The following is a 20,703-nucleotide window of genomic DNA, read 5'->3' as shown; positions in this document are numbered from 1 at the left end:
GATTCCCAAAGATTGGAAAGCAGCTGCGGTCATCCCCCTCTTCAAAGGGGGGGACACTCTTGACCCAAACTGCTACAGACCTATATCTATCCTACCGTGCCTTTCTAAGGTCTTCGAAAGCCAAGTCAACAAACAGATTACCGACCATTTCGAATCTCACCATACCTTCTCTGCTATGCAATCCGGTTTCAGAGCTGGTCATGGGTGCACCTCAGCCACGCTCAAGGTCCTAAACGATATCTTAACCGCCATCGATAAGAAACATTACTGTGCAGCCGTATTCATTGATCTGGCCAAGGCTTTCGACTCTGTCAATCACCATATCCTCATCGGCAGACTCGACAGCCTTGGTTTCTCAAATGATTGCCTCGCCTGGTTCACCAACTACTTCTCTGATAGAGTTCAGTGTGTCAAATCGGAGGGTCTGCTGTCCGGACCTCTGGCAGTCTCTATGGGGGTGCCACAGGGTTCAATTCTTGGACCGACTCTCTTCTCTGTATACATCAATGAGGTCGCTCTTGCTGCTGGTGAGTCCCTGATCCACCTCTACGCAGACGACACCATTCTGTATACTTCCGGCCCTTCTTTGGACACTGTGTTAACAACCCTCCAGGCAAGCTTCAATGCCATACAACTCTCCTTCCGTGGCCTCCAATTGCTCTTAAATACAAGTAAAACTAAATGCATGCTCTTCAACCGATCGCTACCTGCACCTACCCGCCTGTCCAACATCACTACTCTGGACGGCTCTGACTTAGAATACGTGGACAACTACAAATACTTAGGTGTCTGGTTAGACTGTAAACTCTCCTTCCAGACCCATATCAAACATCTCCAATCCAAAGTTAAATCTAGAATTGGCTTCCTATTTCGCAACAAAGCATCCTTCACTCATGCTGCCAAACATACCCTTGTAAAACTGACCATCCTACCAATCCTCGACTTTGGCGATGTCATTTACAAAATAGCCTCCAATACCCTACTCAACAAATTGGATGCAGTCTATCACAGTGCAATCCGTTTTATCACCAAAGCCCCATATACTACCCACCATTGCGAACATGTACGCTCTCGTTGGCTGGCCCTCGCTTCATACTCGTCGCCAAACCCACTGGCTCCATGTCATCTACAAGACCCTGCTAGGTAAAGTCCCCCCTTATCTCAGCTCGCTGGTCACCATAGCATCTCCCACCTGTAGCACACGCTCCAGCAGGTATATCTCTCTAGTCACCCCCAAAACCAATTCTTTCTTTGGCCGCCTCTCCTTCCAGTTCTCTGCTGCCAATGACTGGAACGAACTACAAAAATCTCTGAAACTGGAAACACTTATCTCCCTCACTAGCTTTAAGCACCAACTGTCAGAGCAGCTCACAGATTACTGCACCTGTACATAGCCCACCTATAATTTAGCCCAAACAACTACCTCTTTCCCAACTGTATTTAATTTTTATTTATTTATTTATTTTGCTCCTTTGCACCCCATTATTTTTTATTTCTACTTTTCACATTCTTCCATTGCAAAACTACCATTCCAGTATTTTACTTGCTATATTGTACTTACTTTGCCATCATGGCCTTTTTTGCCTTTACCTCCCTTCTCACCTCATTTGCTCACATTGTATATAGACTTGTTTATACTGCATTATTGACTGTATGTTTGTTTTTACTCCATGTGTAACTCTGTGTCGTTTTATCTGTCGAACTGCTTTGCTTTATCTTGGCCAGGTCGCAATTGTAAATGAGAACTTGTTCTCAACTTGCCTACCTGGTTAAATAAAGGTAAAATAAAATAAATAAATAAATTATTGCTAGTATTGTTACTGTATGTATTATTACTATATTTATTATTATTATATTTTTTGTTATTGCAAGTATTATTATTAAAAGTATTATTACCATAATTATGTTGTTATTATTACTAGTATTATTACTATGATTTATTGTTGTTATTATTATTATTATTACTAGTATTATTACGATGTATTATTGTTGTTGTTATTATTATTATTACTAGTATTATTACTTTGTATTATTGTTGTCGTTATTATTATTATTACTAGTATTACTACTGTATGTATTATTATTATTATTAGCAGTATTATTACTAGTATTATTACTGGTATTATTACTATGTATTATTGTTGTTGTTATTATTATTATTACTGGTATTATTACTATGTATTATTGTTGTTGTTATTATTATTATTACTAGTATTATTACTGTATGTATTATTATTATTATTACTAGTATTATTACTAGTATTATTACTGTATGTATTATTGTTATTATTATTACTAGTATTATTACTGTATGTATTATTGTTATTATTATTACTAGTATTATTACTGTATGTATTATTGTTATTATTATTACTAGTATTATTACTGTATGTGTTATTGTTGTTATTATTATTACTAGTATTGTTACTATATGTGTTATTGTTATTACTGTTATTAGTACTATTTATTATTATTACTCTTAGTAGTAGTATTTTTATATTATTATTATCATCCACATCTGTAGTAGTAATAGACTTAATAAGAAGTCCCATATCTATCAGAGCTTTTTCTTCTTGATAGTTGGCATTTTGATTCATTACATGCAGGTAACATGTTAGTGGTTTTGTAGAGATGTAAAGAGGAAGTGACTACCGTTAAGTGGAAGTGACTACCGTTAAGCGGAAGTGACTACCGTTAAGAGGAAGTGACTACCGTTAAGAGGAAGTGACTACCGTTAAGAGGAAGTGACTACCGTTAAGAGGAAGTGACTACCGTTAAGAGGAAGTGATTACCGTTAAGAGGAAGTGACTACTGTTAAGAGGAAGTGGTTTTGTGGCTGTGTTAAGGATAAGTGTTTTTTGGGCTGTGTTAAGAGGAAGTGACTATGTTAAGAGGAAGTGACTACCGTTAAGAGGAAGTGACTGTTGAAAGCAAGTGATTTTGTGGCTGTGTTAAGAGGAAGGGAAACACAAACATATCTGGACAGAATTTTAAAGCTAGATTTCTATATCCATTTATGGACTTATAAATGTAATGACATTTATATGATTTTGAAAGAATATAAGCTTAGTTCAACTGTCATACCATGTCTGAACCCAAAATATAAGCTTGTTTTACTCCAATGTTAGTAAAAAATTTAAACAAACACTGTATGGCCTCAAAACATGGTTAATTAAGACTATAATTTTGATATAATTGATGGTAATGCCTTGCATCCATAGCTCTGTCTATGAATTTGACTGTGTTTACGTTTCTCCAGGCCCATTCGGATTTTTACCAAAACAGAGGCAGGGTGTCCCTCTGTTATTGTTTCAATTAAGGAATCTAGCTTTAAAGTTTATTACAATGTATATAAATAAGGCAATGTGTTTTATTTTCATATAGCTGTTACATAAACTGAGTAAGCAAACATTTGTTGCGCTGTGTAGGTTTTATATTACAAATAAGCCTCTCCTAAAATGTCCTTAACTGCAGTACATAGCTGGTGCAAACCCCCTACCAAGGACTCCTATTCATAGCAGCATCCAGTTGTTCTCACCCAATAGCACCTACTGAAACTGAAGAGGAGGGTTAAGGCAGGTCAGGTATTTATAGTTGTGATAATTGTATTGTATTAAAAGGGCAAAGATTCACACAAATGACAGAGGTGCACATTGCATCCATACAATTAAGTGACACATGATGATTTTGATGAGAAATACTTTGGTGATGTGAATACTGTAGTACAAGTAGATCAAATTCATTTTAAATGAGAACATACAACAGTCTTTAAATGCCAAAATAAATAATTGGAATTGGGAAATGTTCACCACATCATTGGTTGACTTCTGGATTCACACAGTTGAACCACCTGGGTTGGGTTTCCCAAAGTGTTGTAGCAATGAGATGATATTAATTCCATTGAAACTAAATGGACGAAAGACGCTCTTAGTGCTACGATGCTTTTGGGAACCCAGGTCAGGTCAGGTCAGGTCAGGTCAGGTCAGGTCAGGTCAGGTCAGGTCAGGTCAGGTCAGGTCAGGTCAGGTCAGGTCAGAGAGAGAGAGAGAGAGAGAGAGAGAGAGAGAGAGAGAGAGAGGAGAGAGAGAGAGAGAGAGAGAGAGAGAGAGAGAGAGAGAGAGAGAGAGAGAGAGAGAGAGAGAGAGAGAGAGAGAGAGAGAGAGAGAGAGAGAGAGAGAGAGAGAGAGAGAGAGAGAGAGAGAGAGAGAGAGAGAGAGAGAGAGAGAGAGAGAGAGAGAGAGAGAGAGAGAGAGAGAGAGAGAGAGAGAGAGAGAGAGAGAGAGAGAGAGAGAGAGAGAGAGAGAGAGAGAGAGAGAGAGAGAGAGAGAGAGAGAGAGAGAGAGAGAGAGAGAGAGAGAGAGAGAGAGAGAGAGAGAGAGAGAGAGAGAGAGAGAGAGAGAGAGAGAGAGAGAGAGAGAGAGAGAGAGAGAGAGAGAGAGAGAGAGAGAGAGAGAGAGAGAGAGAGAGAGAGAGAGAGAGAGAGAGAGAGAGAGAGAGAGAGAGAGAGAGAGAGAGAGAGAGAGAGAGAGAGAGAGAGAGAGAGAGAGAGAGAGACTGACTTAGAAACACTGACTTAGAAACACTGACTTAGAAACACTTAGAAGCTAACCAGACTGTGTCAGTGATCATAGTGACATGTTGCCCATCTCCAAGAGGTGTTCAAAGTAAGTGTCTGCTGTGTTTTGGCCCACTGAGAGAGTTTAAATCCCCAAATAGCAAACCCGGGTTTCATCCGAGTCCCTCAGTGTATGTGGGTCATCCCAGGTTATCAGACTCCAGTATAATCAGGGATCCCAGACCTGCTAAAAGCCATTTTGATGTATAGAGAACCCAGTCTACCCACACTGTGTAGTTGAATATTCTATTACTTTTGTATTTTACCCGTTTTTTCAATTACGATCTTGTTTCATCATTACAACTCCCCGACAGGCTCCAGGAGAGGTAAAGGTCAAGTCATGCGTCCTCCAAAGCATGACCCGCCAAACCACACTTCTTAACACCTGCCCTCCTTAACCCAGAAGCCAGCCACACCAATGTGTCAGAGGAAACACTGTTCAACTGACTACTGAAGTTAGCCTGCAGGTGCCCGGCCCACCACAAGGAGTCACTAGAGCACGATGAGCCAAGTAAAGCCCACCTGGCCAACCTCTCCCCGCCCTATGGAACTCCCGGTCACGGCCCGTTGTGACACAGCCTGGGATCAAACCCGGGTCTGTAGTGACGCCTCAAGCACTGCAGTGCCTTAGACCACCGCACCACACGGGAGGTCCTGAAAATTCTATTATATTCTACTATTCTAAAGTTGAAGTTGTCTGCTGTGTTTTGAACCTCTAGCTGAGATGTGGCTGTCTGTTGTGTGCCAACCATTGGTAAAAGCAGAGTATTAACAACAGTGTTTTCCCCCCACACCGAGACTGTGTATCTGTCTGCTGTGTTGGAGAAAGTGTCCTAAACCGTGGGCTGTTGTGTAATCCCTCACTGGGCCCCTTGCTATTTCTGTGCCTGGGTCCCGCGTCACGCTTGGGTATTTTCTCTGGTGACTAGCTCACATCAATAGATCTCCTAATGCACGCTCAGTCAGCCAGCATCAGCGGCTGCAACGTCTGATTGATACGATACACTAAATCTGATCATAATTGCTTATGCTATTACTATAGCCCAGGGATGTGGAGAATGGACAGCTGTAATTTGCAATATGAGGAATGTGACATGTGACTGGCGATGTGGGACAAGAAGAGTATACTAATGTCAGGTTTGTTTGAGGATTATTTTCGACATATGCATGTCCGTCTGTCTGCTGCTTGTGGAGAGACTATTTGAAAAACAGTAGGATAGAAAACATCTTACATCGGTGTTAATTCTGCATGTTGTGTTCTGTGCATGCTGTCATGCCGTGGGCTTTCTGCCTCAGTGTCCCTGACTCGATGTGTTTTCCTTATAAAAATGTATGGATGAGGGGCTAGTGTTAGACTCCTCTGTGTAGCTGAACGTGATGCAGTGGCATTGTAATGACGTTTTCCATAACCTATGTACAGTATGCTTCCCATTGTCTCCATGCAACATGCTTCAGCAGTGTTGCTGTACTATGTCTTATGAGCGCAGACGGTATCTTGAATATAAAGAAACCTTCTAAGAGTCACCCCCCTCCTCTCAACCACTCAAGCACAAGTGCATGCTCAATCACACACATGCAAGCAGCACATTCACATGCCAATAGCCAACCCACAACCATTCAAAAACACACTGATTTACCACCCAACTGCCAATCCACAAACATCCCAAAACACACTGATTTACCACCCAACTGCCAATCCACAAACATCCCAAAACACACTGACTTACCACCCAACTGCCTCCTATAGTAGTACTCACTTGCCATATTCCTGTGAACTTTTTTGATATACCATGAATTATATATACTAGTGTATATACACGACCATTGGCTTTACCTACACAAGAAATTAATAGTTTCCTAAAAGAGAGGTCTGTTGGGAAGTGTAGTCTATATCTGCTGAGTGAACATGTAAATATGACTTAGCAGAGGTTGGGAAGTGTAGTCTATATCTGCTGAAGGAACTACTAAATATGACTTAGCAGAGGTTGGGAAGTGTAGTCTATCTGCTGAAGGAATTACTAAATATGACTTAGCAGAGGTTGGGAAGTGTAGTCTATATCTGCTGAAGGAACTAGTAAATATGACTGAGCAGAGGTTGGGAAGTGTAGTCTATCTGCTGAAGGAACTAGTAAATATGACTTAGCAGAGGTTGGGAAGTGTAGTCTATGTCTGCTGAAGGAACTAGTAAAAATGACTGAGCAGAGGTTGGGAAGTGTAGTCTATATCTGCTGAAGGAACTAGTAAATATGACTTAGCAGAGGTTGGGAAGTGTAGTCTATCTGCTGAAGGAACTAGTAAATATGACTGAGCAGAGGTTGGGAAGTGTAGTCTATCTGCTGAAGGAACTAGTAAATATGACTTAGCAGAGGTTGGGAAGTTAGTCTATGTCTGCTGAAGGAACTAGTAAATATGACATAGCAGAGGTTGGGAAGTGTAGTCTATATCTGCTGAAGGAACTAGTAAATATGACTTAGCAGGGGTTGGGAAGTGTAGTCTATATCTGCTGAAGGAACTAGTAAATATGACTTAGCAGAGGTTGGGAAGTGTAGTCTATATCTGCTGAAGGAACTAGTAAATATGACTTAGCAGAGGCTGGTAAGTGTAGTCTATGTCTGCTGAAGGAACTAGTAAATATGACTTAGCAGAGGTTGGGAAGTGTATTCTATATCTGCTGAAGGAACTAGTAAATATGACTTAGCAGAGGTTGGGAAGTGTAGCCTGCATACAGTACAGGCTGTGTCCTTCCCTCTCTATATCTGTAGTGTAGTTCAGAAGAGAGGTATGTATTGTTTCAGTGAGGCAGGCTTATCTCCCTGACACCCTGCACTCGTAGTTCCCTCCTCGTATTGCTTTAGGATGGAAACATACCTAGCTATGAGGTCAGAATGACCTTGAGGAGAGAGAGATCCCCTGTCCCCTCCCGCTCAAGGCTCACAATGTTGTCACCTCTGCCCTTGTAGAATGTATCAAGAAGTCACCTTTTACAGTATACAGTATATACTGTATTCTCCTCTTTGGTCTGTCTGTCTAGGAGAGGAATACAAACCCTATCAGATAGCTGTAGTGTTTAGCCCTGTGTCAAGTGGGAGGACAAAGTACTTCCCATTTAAATATTATTTGGACATTCTTGCAGTAGAAGCGTAGCCTCTTTGATTTAATGTATTTTATCTCTGCATCTTAAGAGTCACCTTGGATTTGTATCATCTCTCCGGTCTGTTTGACAAATGTGTATGATGTGTGTGTGTGTGTGTGTTTGTAACAAAGAGAGAAGGAGCAGTAGGATGTAACAGTCTAACAAAGAGATAAATCCCTGGTTGTAACAAATAGTGAAAGAGAGAGCAGTAGGGTTGAACAGAAAGAGAGCAGTAGAGTGGAACAGAAAGACAGGGCAGTAGAGTGGAACAGAAAGAGAGCGCAGTATGGTTGAACAGAAAGAGAGAGCAGTATGGTTGAACAGAAAGAGAGAGCAGTAGAGTGGAACACAAAGAGAGAGCAGTAGGGTGGAACAGAAAGAGAGAGCAGTAGGGTGGAACAGAAAGAGAGAGCAGTAGGGTTGAACAGAAAGAGAGAGCAGTAGGGTTGAACAGAAAGAGAGAGCAGTAGGGTGGAACAGAAAGAGAGAGCAGTAGGGTGGAACAGAAAGAGAGCAGTAGAGTGGAACAGAAAGAGAGAGCAGTAGAGTGGAACAGAAAGAGAGAGCAGTAGGGTGGAACAGAAAGAGAGAGCAGTAGGGTGGAACAGAAAGAGAGAGCAGTAGAGTGGAACAGAAAGAGAGAGCAGTAGGGTTGAACAGAAAGAGAGAGCAGTAGGGTGGAACAGAAGAGAGAGCAGTAGAGTGGAACAGAAAGAGAGAGCAGTAGGGTTGAACAGAAAGAGAGAGCAGTAGGGTTGAACAGAAAGAGAGAGCAGTAGGGTGGAACAGAACGAGAGAGCAGTAGGGTGGAACAGAAAGAGAGAGCAGTAGGGTTGAACAGAAAGAGAGAGCAGTAGGGTTGAACAGAAAGAGAGAGCAGTAGGGTGGAACAGAAAGAGAGAGCATTAGGGTGGAACAGAAGAGAGAGCAGTAGGGTGCAACAGAAGAGAGAGCAGTAGGGTGCAACAGAAGAGAGAGCAGTAGGTTGGAACAGAAGAGAGAGCAGCAGTAGGGTGGAACAGAAAGAGAGAGCAGTAGGGTGGAACAGAGAGGGAGCAGTAGGGTGGAACAGAAAGAGAGAGCAGTAGGTTTGAACAGAAATAGAGAGCAGTAGGGTTGAACAGAAAGAGAGAGCAGTAGGGTGGAACAGAAAGAGAGAGCAGTAGGGTTGAACAGAAAGAGAGCAGTAGGGTTGAACAGAAAGAGAGAGCAGTAGAGTGGAACAGAAAGAGAGAGCAGTAGGGTGGAACAGAAAGAGAGAGCAGTAGAGTGGAACAGAAAGAGAAAACGTAGCTCATAGGCTGTCCTAATTAAGAGTAGCTCAGAGGGTTTGAACCAGATAATCTTACATAACCTCGTTAAAGAGCACACAGCCTTTGATACTGAGAAGATGAGAATGATGTTCCCTCTGAGACCCAGCATACCATGAAGCCCCACGATGTAGAGCTGACGTATAGAACAAGATTACATACCCTGGTCCATGATCTAGAGCTGAGGTATAGAACAAGATTACATACCCTGGTCCACGGTACAGAACAAGATTAAATACCCTGGTCCACGGTACAGAACAAGATTACATACCCTGGTCCACGGTATAGAACAAGATTATATACCCTGGTCCACGGTACAGAACAAGATTACATACCCTGGTCCACGGTACAGAACAAGATTACATACCCTGGTCCACGGTACAGAACAAGATTACATACCCTGGTCCACGGTATAGAACAAGATTACATACCCTGGTCCACGGTATAGAACAAGATTACATACCCTGCCCCAAGGTGTAGAGCTGAGATTTAGCACAAGATTACATACTCTGCTATGGAGCTATAGGCTACATCCAAAATGGCACCCTATTCCCTTTATAGTGCACTACTTTTGACCAGAGCCCTATGGGTAGTGCACTATATAGGGGATAGTGTGCCATTTGGGGTGCACACATAGTGTAATGGAGCAGAAACACAGGTAGTCCCATAATGTGGAGCTGAGGTATAGGATGAGATAATAAACAGTACACATATCCAGTGTCTTTGATGAGTTTAGTGTCCAGGTAAACATACACACTGTCATTGTAGTGCACTGGCCAGGGGTTAGATGAGGTACAGGTATTTGAGAGAGTCTAGTAAAAGAGCATGGTTATTCTTTCATTTCCTGCCGTGATCACTGGTCATTATGCACCAAGTTTAGTTCAAGGAGGAACTATTTTGGAAAATGATTTTTTGTCTGTGAGGTTATAAAGGTCCCTAATTGGTGATATGATCTGTTTTATGTTTCTTGTTGGGAGAAACAGGAAGTGGGTTGCACGTTAACTACAGTATTTTTGTAAGTAAGTAGTTGTGCTATTTTTGCATCTACTGGTATTTGGTAGGGACAATGCATGTGTGTCCTTAATGTAATACTGTGAACTATGTAATGTAATGTAATGTAATATTGTGAAGTATTGTAATTTCACAAAAAAATAATGATTCTGTTTCTGTTTTTTTTTTCAGATGACCCTTTCCTGCAACCAGTGCTAATATTACTACTACAGTAACATAACAGACTTTATCATCTGTAGGGAATCAACCCTGAAGAGGAAGGTGACATTGGAATCGTCATGGAGTCACTAGAAACTACTGCAGAGGTGAAAAGCTCTAAAGAGGCTCTGGATAAGACAGTTCCCCAGAGAAAGTCAGCAGCACCTATGACTGGCCAAACTAAAATACCCCCCTCGGCTGATTCGGAAGGGGAGGGGTGGCATCTATGCCCAGAACCAGAGGACGACCAGAGTAGAACCACATATTGTTCAACAGATATGTCTGACTCAGGGAAACTCAGACAATTAGAAGGGAAATCACTACGCCAATTACAGGATCAACCCTGCAGTCATCCTCATTACAACGTATTAACCTCATATCCACCACAGGAGAGACAGACAGTTCCTTTTGCTAGACAGAAAACAGCAGATCACTTGCTTTCTGCACTGCCACTTGTCAGCTGTGGAGGGCCCTCTCCTCAGAGGAGCTCCCCCAGTTTACCCGTGTCTCTCCAACACTGTTCCCAGTCAGGAATAGAGGAACTATCCAAGGAGGTGTGTAGTAAGATGGAGCAGAAGCAGCAACAGAGACCTGGGAAGTATGTTTGTGATTATTGTGGGAGGGCATGTGCCAAACCCAGCGTACTTAAGAAGCATATTCGCTCACATACTGGGGAGAGACCCTACCCCTGCGTGCCCTGTGGTTTCTCCTTCAAAACCAAGAGCAATTTATACAAACACAGAAAATCTCATGCTCACTCGGTCAAAGCTGGGACAGTGCCATTTTCAGAACTGGGTTCTTACAATGCCAACATGGAGGACCGGGGATCTTTAGAAGGAGAAGGAGAGTTCTACTCTGATGCTGAGCAGAGCTCGGACACGGACGAAGACGATTCATCGCTCTTGGACACTGTTTCAGTGGAGGAACCAGATAGCACCACTGCTGTTAAAGTACTGAATCTCATTGCCCAGAAACAGGGAGTTACATTAGCATCAACATTATCTGAGGACGGTTCACCCAGGCTCTTGGAGATCAATGCTGCTCCAGCTGTTTCTCAGGTCAGCCATGCAATCCAATCCAGCGCCATCAAGCAGAGGCTGGCACTCCGGCTCTCAGAGAAAAGGAGCAGTGACACTGACACATCTCTCTCCCTGCCTAGCCAGGGAAGCAAAGGCAGCACAGACTCAGGCTACTTCTCACGCTCTGAGAGTGCTGAACACCAAACAGGTGGTCCTCCCAACACAAACGCCAAGTCCTATCAAGAGATAATGTTTGGAAAGTGTTACAAGCCGAACCCGAAACAACAGGCCATAACTGTTGTGACTTGCAGGACAGACTTAATGAGTGATCGTAAGACATCGGAGCGAGGTGTTTCCCGCGTATTCACACAAGAAAAGGAATCAATGGTTGAATCGATCAGAATAAACACACATTCATTTACAAGGGAGGACATTAAGGAGGCTCAACTAGAGCTCTCTGATTCTGGACAGCTGGTCCGGAGCAACTCGATGCCCACGTCCTCGGTGGCATGTCAGGACATGTCACAAGGCCTGCGAGGCAGCCACTCCTTTGATGAAAGGGCGTCCCCTGGAGGCATTAGGAGACTTACGAGACAGGCTGCCTTTGAACACTCTGTACACGATGGACCTCCTGACCACTACGGAAACATCTCTGATATTTCCAACCTTGGAGTGGAGATGGACAGTTTCATCATCCAACAAAAGCAAGCCATGGAATATGCGACGAGGAAACGGCGGAAGGAAAACTGTGTTGCGGAGGAGGAGGATGTAGGAGGCCAGTATCACACAGACTATGACCACTCTGAAGAGATGAGGGACTATGATTCAAAGCAAACCTCTCAAGGTGCTCTAACCACTACATCCTCAGTGAAAGGACATGCCCAAAGCGTTCACACACAGGATAGAACACAACGTGATAGACTGGAAAGGGAAATGTGGGAAAAGAGAGAGAGAGAAGAGAGAAGATCTTTAGGTAACGTCATCTCTGTGATTCAACACACGAACTCCCTTACCAGGTCTCTCTCTGAACAGTCAGATTCTTACAACTACCAGAGACGGGATAAGCCGTCCTCAATGGACGTGGTGGAGCAAAGCGAAACTAGAGAGATGCACAAAAGGACTGAGATCTTTGCACACCAGTTGAGTGACAGTAGATTATTAGATAAGTCGTATCAAATGACACCTAAGCTAGTCCGTCAGTCCAACATACCGGTCCCAGAGATCAGGGTGACTGTAGAACCAGACAGTCCAGAGAAAGAGAAAGCAGCGGAGGTGAAACAGGTGAAGGCGAAGGAGCCCGATAGACATATAGAGGAGTTCCAATGGCCTCAGAGGAGTGAAACCCTGTCTCAGTTCCCCCCAGAGAAACTCCCTCCAAAGAAGAAGAGACTGCGCTTAGCTGACTTGGAGCACTCCTCTGGCGAGTCTAGCTTCGAGTCGGCTTGTACGAGCCTCTCCCGGAGCCCCAGTCAAGACAGCAACCTATCCTACTGCTCCAGCTTCTCGTTTGACCGAGAGGAGAAAGAGAGAGAGGTTATCCCCAAGCCAGCTTCCCCGGCGGCTAGACAGGATGAGTTTGGCAAAGCATTGGAGTTCTTAGCGGTGCCAGGAAGCGGCTACTCCCTCTCTGTCCTGAACCAACGTCAACAACATGAAATGAGACGTACCTCTTCAGAACAGGCACCGTGCCACTCCCAGTGCAGAGAGCTCCCAGAGGTCCGCAGCGTATCGTTTGACTACGGCAGTCTCTCTCCAACGGCCAAAGTTAGACATTCGGAACTCAGCGCCAGCTACTCGGAGCCCAGACGGGGTAACTTGGTAAGACAGGAGTCCTTGAATGTTAACCTTGAATTTGCACATCCAGTCCTTCCGCTAAATATTCTTCCTCAGTACCTCAGCAGTGCCCTGTCGTTCTCATCCACCGCTCTGCACTCTCAGTGTCTGCCAATGTTCTCCCCTCAGCCGTCACACTCTGGTCTCCTAGTTCCTGTTAGAATCCAGACTCAAGTGCCATCCTATGGTAGCATCACATACACCACTGTGTCCCAAATTGTAGATGATCCGTTCGAAAGCGTTAACTCCACCAAAACCTCTTTACTCACTTCTCACTTCGCAAATTTAGCCACGAATTTGGATACATCTAATCTCTTATTAGGACATCCTCGAGGACTGTTGACCAGCCCAGTCCAGGTTCACGTTCTAGATCTGCCCCCAGCTAAGCTGAAGACAGGCATCCCTCTCTCCCTGACCTCCAGGACGATCTCCACCACCAACTGTGGATCCAGTGGTGGGTCCAACAAGCGCATGTTGTCTCCGGCCAGCAGCTTGGACCTATTCATGGAGGTCAAACAGCAGAAACGCGTCAAAGAGGAGAAAATGTACGGTGAGATAGTGGAGGAGTTGGGTGCTGTGGAATTAGGGAATTATAATGTGACTGAAGAGAACAAGCACAGTTTAAAGTCAGAGTTTCAAAGTGACACCAACCAAGGAGCATCACTGTCAGGCTTTCCTTCAAAATCCTCTTTGTCTGCCTCATCATCGCTTCATTCTCATAACGAGCCAGCAAGTGGAAGCTTCATCTCACCTCAGCAACAAGGGTCAGAAAGTCCTGATTCCCCTATGGATAACTCCCCAACAGAAGCAAGCCTACATCCACATGCTCTGCTTTCTCTAAAGGATTTCAATGAGTCTGGCATGGACAGCAAGGCACAGATGGAGGTGCTGGTGCAGCTAGTCAAAGGTCAGGGCATCCTCATCTCTGACGGGGAAAACACCAAACGGATATCTCAATTTCCAAGTCTCCGCACAATGACAGCTGTGAGTTGGTGCTATCTGAACTACACCAAGCCAAACAGCACTCACAGCAGCTCTCCCCTGTCCTCTGTGTACGCTACGTGGTGCATCGGTTCCCATAACCCCAACCCTCCTAACCTCAACACCAGTGCCACCTTGGCTCTGCTCCGCTCCAAACAGACGACTAACACATGGGTGTACACCATGGCTGCCATGTACCAACATGGGACTGGGAAGCTGGTCTCCTCCTCACTCTTATGGAGGCAGAGGCTCGGGCTGGTGAGAGCATTGATCGTTCATTATTTCATTATTCATTATTCCATAAACGTCTATATTGAATGTTTCCAATCCTGGAATCAAGTTACATTATAAATACATAATCTAATTGTAACCACATTATACTTTTTCTTCTATACCTAAACTGCATGTTCACGGAATGTTTAATGTTTCACAGAATTGTTTTTATTTATTCTTTATATCAATGTTTATTTATCTGTCTCATTTAGCTACAGAGCAAACCGGAGCTCAAAGATCTGGAAGGGAGCTCCTATGGAAGGAAAGTGAAGGATGCCAGCTGCAGGGTAAAAGCAGGGAAGGAGGACTGGAAAGAGAGGGAGGTCTCCTCGAAACAAACAGCAGTGCCAACACCAACACCAACCCGGATCAAAATATTTGAAGGAGGGTCCGTTATGATAATATCACATCAATCAATAAGCGCTATAATATTACTTTTAATGTTAGTTTGTAATGTGTACATGTTTTATAAAGGGGTTATGCCTGGTGGTACAAATATATTTTTAAACTTTATTTAACCTGGTAGTCCCATTGAAATCAGAAGACCTCTTTAAAAGAGATCCCTGGAATTAGATTGAATAGCTGTTTTCACTTACCTTGCATGTCTATAGCTACTTATAATATAAAACACATCATTCCATGGAGGGCCAAGTGTCTGCAGGTTTTTGCTCCTCCTTTGTACTTGATTGATCAAGACAACCAGGTGATGGGAGTTCCTAACTAATCAAATTGAAAGGAAACGACAAAAACCAGCATACACTCGGCCCTCCGTGGAATGAGTTTGAAACCACCCTGATATAGAACATCGAATTAAGGATGGTTTTCCTCCCCTCAGGTTCAAGTCCAATGAGGACTATGTGTATGTGAGGGGCCGAGGCCGGGGGAAGTATATCTGTGAGGAGTGTGGCATCCGTTGTAAGAAACCTAGCATGCTGAAGAAACACATACGCACCCACACTGACGTCCGGCCCTACGTCTGCAGGGTCTGCAACTTCGCTTTCAAAACTAAAGGTGGGATTCCCTTCTTCTTTCAGACGAATGAGACGAGAGATTAACTTTGTGACGACTGCTGATTTTAAAAAGGGATTGATCAAATCAATTGAATGATGATTGCATTGATGACAACAGTAACATTTATCCACCCCCCCCCAAAACAAAAAGTACAATTGAATGATAATGATAATCAGCTAAATGAATCTTTAACATGTTTGACTCACAGGAAACCTGACCAAGCATATGAAGTCAAAGGCTCACATGAAGAAGTGTCTTGAGCTTGGTGTGTCAGTCACAGTGGATGATACAGAGACACTGGAATCTGGTAAGATATTGACCAATGACCAGGGAGTTATTCAGATATTTAAAACTGATTGTGTAACCCATGGTAACTGTACCACAGAAAGAATGACAGAAACAAGTGATGTATCCTTTGTCTTTACTTGTTGTTCTTTCAAACAATGCAGATGACATCCAGCAAGACTTGAAGACCGGGGTCTTGAGCACAGCCAAACACCAGTTCTCAGATGCAGACGACTCCGATGGCATGGATGAAGAGATCGACGATATCGACGAAGATGATGAGGACGAGGAGGACTACGACGGTGACTCTACTCCCAAGATCCTTTCCCGGAGCACCAGCCCTCAGCCCTGTGGCGTAGCCTCTCTGTCGGTCACAGCTGCCGCTGTCATCCAGGGTGTGTCGTCAGACGTCCATGGCTGTCCCCTCAGTTCCTTCCATCCCCTCCCCAGCTGCCTCTCAACCTACACCCTGCCTAGCGTCGATATCCACCCCCACCCCTCCTCCACCCTGTCGGGCATCGATGTCCACCCCCATCCCCATCCCCATTCCGCCTCCACTGTCAGGAGGACAGGGCCAGACCGGAGGACTGTCTTGGCCTCCAGCCTGGACAAGGAAGACTGTAGCCTGGCCATGCTGTCTCCTGACCAGGGCTGTCTGTTCTTTGACCCGTACCCCACCTGTCTGCTGTCCCCCGGCTGGGAGTCCCCTCTGAGGGAACCGCCTAACTCCTGCCTCGGCTACCCCTCAACCCGGAGAGACCTCTCCCCCCGGGGACGCTCCTCACCTCGATGGGACACCTCCCCGCTGAGGCCCAGCTCCCCCAACCTCACCCCCATCCAGCACCTCTTCCCGGCCTGTATGGAGAGGCCCCTGTCCCCAGGTGGAGTGGACCTGGCTGGGAGGAGACAGAGGGTGGTGCTCAGGGCTGTGTCTCCACGTAGAGGGGGCTCACAACATAGAGACTCTGGGGATAAAACCAGGCAGCAAGCCAAGGCTGAACTGGCCCAGCAGGGAGAAACCATTGAAATGGATATGGTATGTAAGATAGTTGTTTACAGTATGTTTTCATTGACTAGTATATGTTTAGATTGACTGGTATATGCTTGTCCATCAAAACTAGCTGCACTGACTTCATTTCAACTGACTTCATTTCAACTGACTTCATTTCAACTGACTTCATTTCAACTGACTTCATTTCAACTGACTTCATTTCAACTGACTTCATTTCAACCGACTTCATTTCAACCGACTTCATTTCAACTCAGTGTTCTTGATGTTAAACCTTTATTAATTAATGTTTTTTTTTTCACCAATGGTGTCCATGAATTTTTTTCTTGATTGTCATTTCAAACTTGTTTTTTTTAGAAAGAAACTGTAGATACGTGTCTTCTGATTGTCACTATAACTTGTTGTGTTTAGGATCAGAGGAGAAGCGTGCCTCCCTGCCTGCCTGGGTCCGCCTGCTCCAGTTGTCCCCGTCAGAACCTCTTCAGCCACCTCCCCCTACACTCTCAGCAGCAGGCTGGGACTCTCCTACCCATGGTGCCTATCGGAGGGATCCAGGTACTGCGCTCTCTGCCCTCCTGCAGCTCTGACCGGACCCATCTGTCAGCCCTATCCCCTCAAAAGACTGAGCTCCACCAGGACAGCACTAAGGAGGGATCTGTTCGTCTGGCAGCCCTCGGTGCAGAGGACTCAGGAGCCCAGCAGCAGGGGAGGGAGAGGGGGATGGAGAGGGAGATGAAGAGGGAGACCGGGATGGAGAGGGAGAGGGTGTCCCCCCTCCAGACACCCCGGGACTCTGAGGAGGAGAACCCCCCTGTCTCTGTCCTCATGGTCAGGAACCCTAAGCAGGAAGAGGTTCTTCAGACCTGCACCAAGGCCATTGCCTCCCTCAGGATCACCTCTGAAGAGCATCTATAGACTGGGGTTGCATCCCAAATAGCACCCTATTCCCTATATAAAGCACTACTGTTGACCAGAGGGCTCTCGTCACAAGTAATGCACTATATAAGGAATAGTGTACCATTTGGGCCTTTCCTCATATGGGACGTTCTTTGGTCCTTCCTCCAGGAGCAGCTGAGCCCCCCCATCCAACGTCCAGTCCTCAGCTAGCATGGTTCTAGATCAATTAGCGATGTCTTGACAACTGCTATGGTCACGCCAACTTCTCTGGTCACATATGAGTTGGCAAGACAGCACAAATAGATATGGAACCAGGCTATGTCCACAGTTCCTCTCAACCTCATTCCACTAGACAGGCAGACAGACAGACAGACAGACAGACAGACAGACAGACAGACAGACAGGCAGGCAGGCAGACAGACAGACAGACAGACAGACAGACAGACAGACAGACAGACAGACAGACAGACAGACAGACAGACAGACAGACAGACAGACAGACAGACAGACAGGCAGACAGACAGACAGGCAGGCAGGCAGACAAGCAGACAGGCAGACAGACAGACAGACAGACAGACAGACAGACAGACAGACAGACAGACAGACAGACAGACAGACAGACAGACAGCTAGACAGACAGACATATAGACATACAGCTAGACAGACAGACATACAGCTAGACAGACAGACATATAGACATACAGCTAGACAGACAGACATACAGCTAGACAGACAGACATACAGCTAGACAGACAGACAGACATACAGCTAGACAGACATACAGCTAGACAGACAGACATACAGCTAGGCAGACAGACAGACAGGCAGGCAGACAGACAGACAGACAGACAGGCTGACAGGCTGACAGGCTGACAGACAGACAGACAGACAGGCTGACAGGCTGACAGACAGACAGACAGACAGACAGACAGACAGACAGACAGACAGACAGACAGACAGACAGACAGACAGACAGACAGACAGACAGACAGACAGACAGACAGATAGAAAGGCTGACATATAGACATACAGCTAGACAGACAGACATACAGCTAGACAGACAGACATACAGCTAGACAGACAGACAGACATACAGCTAGACAGACATACAGCTAGACAGACAGACATACAGCTAGGCAGACAGACAGACAGACAGACAGGCAGGCAGACAGACAGACAGACAGACAGGCTGACAGGCTGACAGGCTGACAGGCTGACAGACAGACAGGCTGACAGACAGGCTGACAGACAGGCTGACAGACAGGCTGACAGACAGACAGACAGACAGACAGACAGACAGACAGACAGACAGACAGACAGACAGCTAGAAAGGCTGACAGACAGACAGACCCCATTGGTTGGGTGTTGGGGGATTCTTGTCTCAGTTTCAGTTCCTTCAGGTTTCTTCATGTTAGTAATGCAACGGTCATGTGTCTTAACATTCCCCTCCCCTCACTATGATCTATATCTGAGAGGAAAACAAACCTTTAAAAACAGAGACTTTATACTCTCTATGAATTTTATTTGAACTTTTAGGTCAGTGGAGTTCCTCGCGGCAAAGGATAAGCAAGAGTACGGTTGAAGTAGTGGACACAGGTGCAATATATGGGATTTAAAGAGAATGCTTCTACGTTAATTATGCTTGCATACACTTGCACACAAACAGAATCATTTATATTTATTATACCCCATAACACACTCTTAACATATTTATTCATATAAATGCATATGTGTACTATTTTCAAAATAGGCTTGTTGTTTAAATTGTATTCATATCGAGTGATTAGTTAAGAATTTGATTCTTGGAGAGAAATTGGAAAGGATATAACGGGGAAAGTATCTAAAAATATGAAAGTATTTGAAAACTGAATCTGACCAAATTTAGTGTAGACTTGCTTTTTGTCCAGTTTGGTGCTTTTGATTGAAAAGCAAAGATCTGTGCCTTTTCTTTGCTTTCTACATATGTTTTAAATAATCGTATTAAAGCAAAGAAAAAGTGAATATCATGTTTGAGGAACTTTGAATCAGAATTGTCTGACGTGACAGTGTTATTATCAACAAAGAAATTGCACAAAAAAAAGAGCTTTTACTTTGTGGAATTAAATTTGCTGTTTTTCTAGCTACATTTTATGTAAAATATATCTATTTGAAATATTGGTTATGTTGCAGATTCTCAATGTTGTGGTTTTAGCTTTTTGAACAATCGCATGAGTTTTTGCTATTGCACAAATAGAGAAGTGCACACGGTTACTGTAAGATGTCTTTATATATTAGAAACGTATGCTTTTATTGAGGATGGTAAATATTTGTCTACTATTTATATGCTGTATATGATCTCCACTTATGCAACAGTGTGTCTCACTGACCCATGCTTATGAGATGCTTGTGAGAGGCTTGTGTGATAGCTTATGAGATGCTTATGAAGTCATGTCATTGCATTATAACTTATGGCTTTAAGCAATCGTTGTTCGTTATTCTGGCCTTTTAATCTTTTATGAATTTAAATAAGCACTTTCATCCTATCTTTTATATCTGACTGAGATGGTTATTAAGGAGAAATAAAAAAAAAACAATCATGTGTTCTAGTGTCACTTCAGACATTCCACTACTATGAAGTGATTGTTATCTGTGTGCACGTACAGGGCACATAAGTTTAACTCCTCTTTCATTTCAAGTGTGAATTCATTTGACTTAAAAAATGTTGGTAAAGAAGATGGGGTGGGTTGAGTAGTTTGTAACGACCTGTACCGATGTACCTTGAAATTCACATTTCCTTTACGTCCAATTTTAAACCATTTTTTTCAGTGTTGAATTCACATGACTTTTTATGTGAATTGTAGGTACAGAGATAAACGACTAAGATTATCTTTTCAGAGGTAAAAAAAATAAAATAATGGCTGCATTTCCAATATGGAAGTTAACAGGAATGTTGGCAAATTGACATTTTGACATTTACAGGTTCACCGTTGAGGCATGAGTTAGTGGACTGATTTGAAACACACAACTCGACATGTTTACATTAGAAGCATGGTGTTATAATCAACTTTACCTCTCACAAGAATGTCTGGGGTAGCTATCGCTGGACCCACTCAATGTACATGCTGTCTGGTATGTAGCATATAGCTACA

General features: G+C 44.0%; 1 protein-coding gene across 1 annotated transcript; it reads left to right on the top strand.

The window, feature by feature from the left end:
• Window positions 1-5,544: 5,544 nt before the first annotated feature.
• On the top strand, window positions 5,545-20,151 carry hivep2b (HIVEP zinc finger 2b). The gene is made up of 7 exons (XM_020501583.2): window positions 5,545-5,752; window positions 10,241-14,358; window positions 14,586-14,761; window positions 15,209-15,384; window positions 15,593-15,691; window positions 15,834-16,705; window positions 17,090-20,151. The coding sequence occupies exons 2-7, from the start codon at window positions 10,348-10,350 to the stop codon at window positions 17,591-17,593; spliced, it is 5,838 nt and encodes a 1,945-aa protein (XP_020357172.1). The 5' UTR covers window positions 5,545-5,752; window positions 10,241-10,347; the 3' UTR covers window positions 17,594-20,151.
• Window positions 20,152-20,703: the final 552 nt, after the last annotated feature.

The sequence above is a fragment of the Oncorhynchus kisutch genome, linkage group LG14, assembly GCF_002021735.2.
Source record: "Oncorhynchus kisutch isolate 150728-3 linkage group LG14, Okis_V2, whole genome shotgun sequence".
In the NCBI taxonomy this organism is placed as follows: domain Eukaryota; kingdom Metazoa; phylum Chordata; class Actinopteri; order Salmoniformes; family Salmonidae; genus Oncorhynchus; species Oncorhynchus kisutch.
Note: the sequence above shows the minus strand (reverse complement) of the source record. Positions and strands in the feature narration are given on the sequence as shown.

Excerpts from the sequence above, each read along its gene's own strand:
- hivep2b (XM_020501583.2), top strand. The coding sequence starts at position 10,348 with ATGGAGTCACTAGAAACTACTGCAGAGGTGAAAAGCTCTAAAGAGGCT. Across the intron at positions 15,385-15,592 it reads CTTCGCTTTCAAAACTAAAG|GAAACCTGACCAAGCATATG; the intron begins GTGGGATTCCCT and ends TTTGACTCACAG. Across the intron at positions 16,706-17,089 it reads AAACCATTGAAATGGATATG|GATCAGAGGAGAAGCGTGCC; the intron begins GTATGTAAGATA and ends TGTTGTGTTTAG.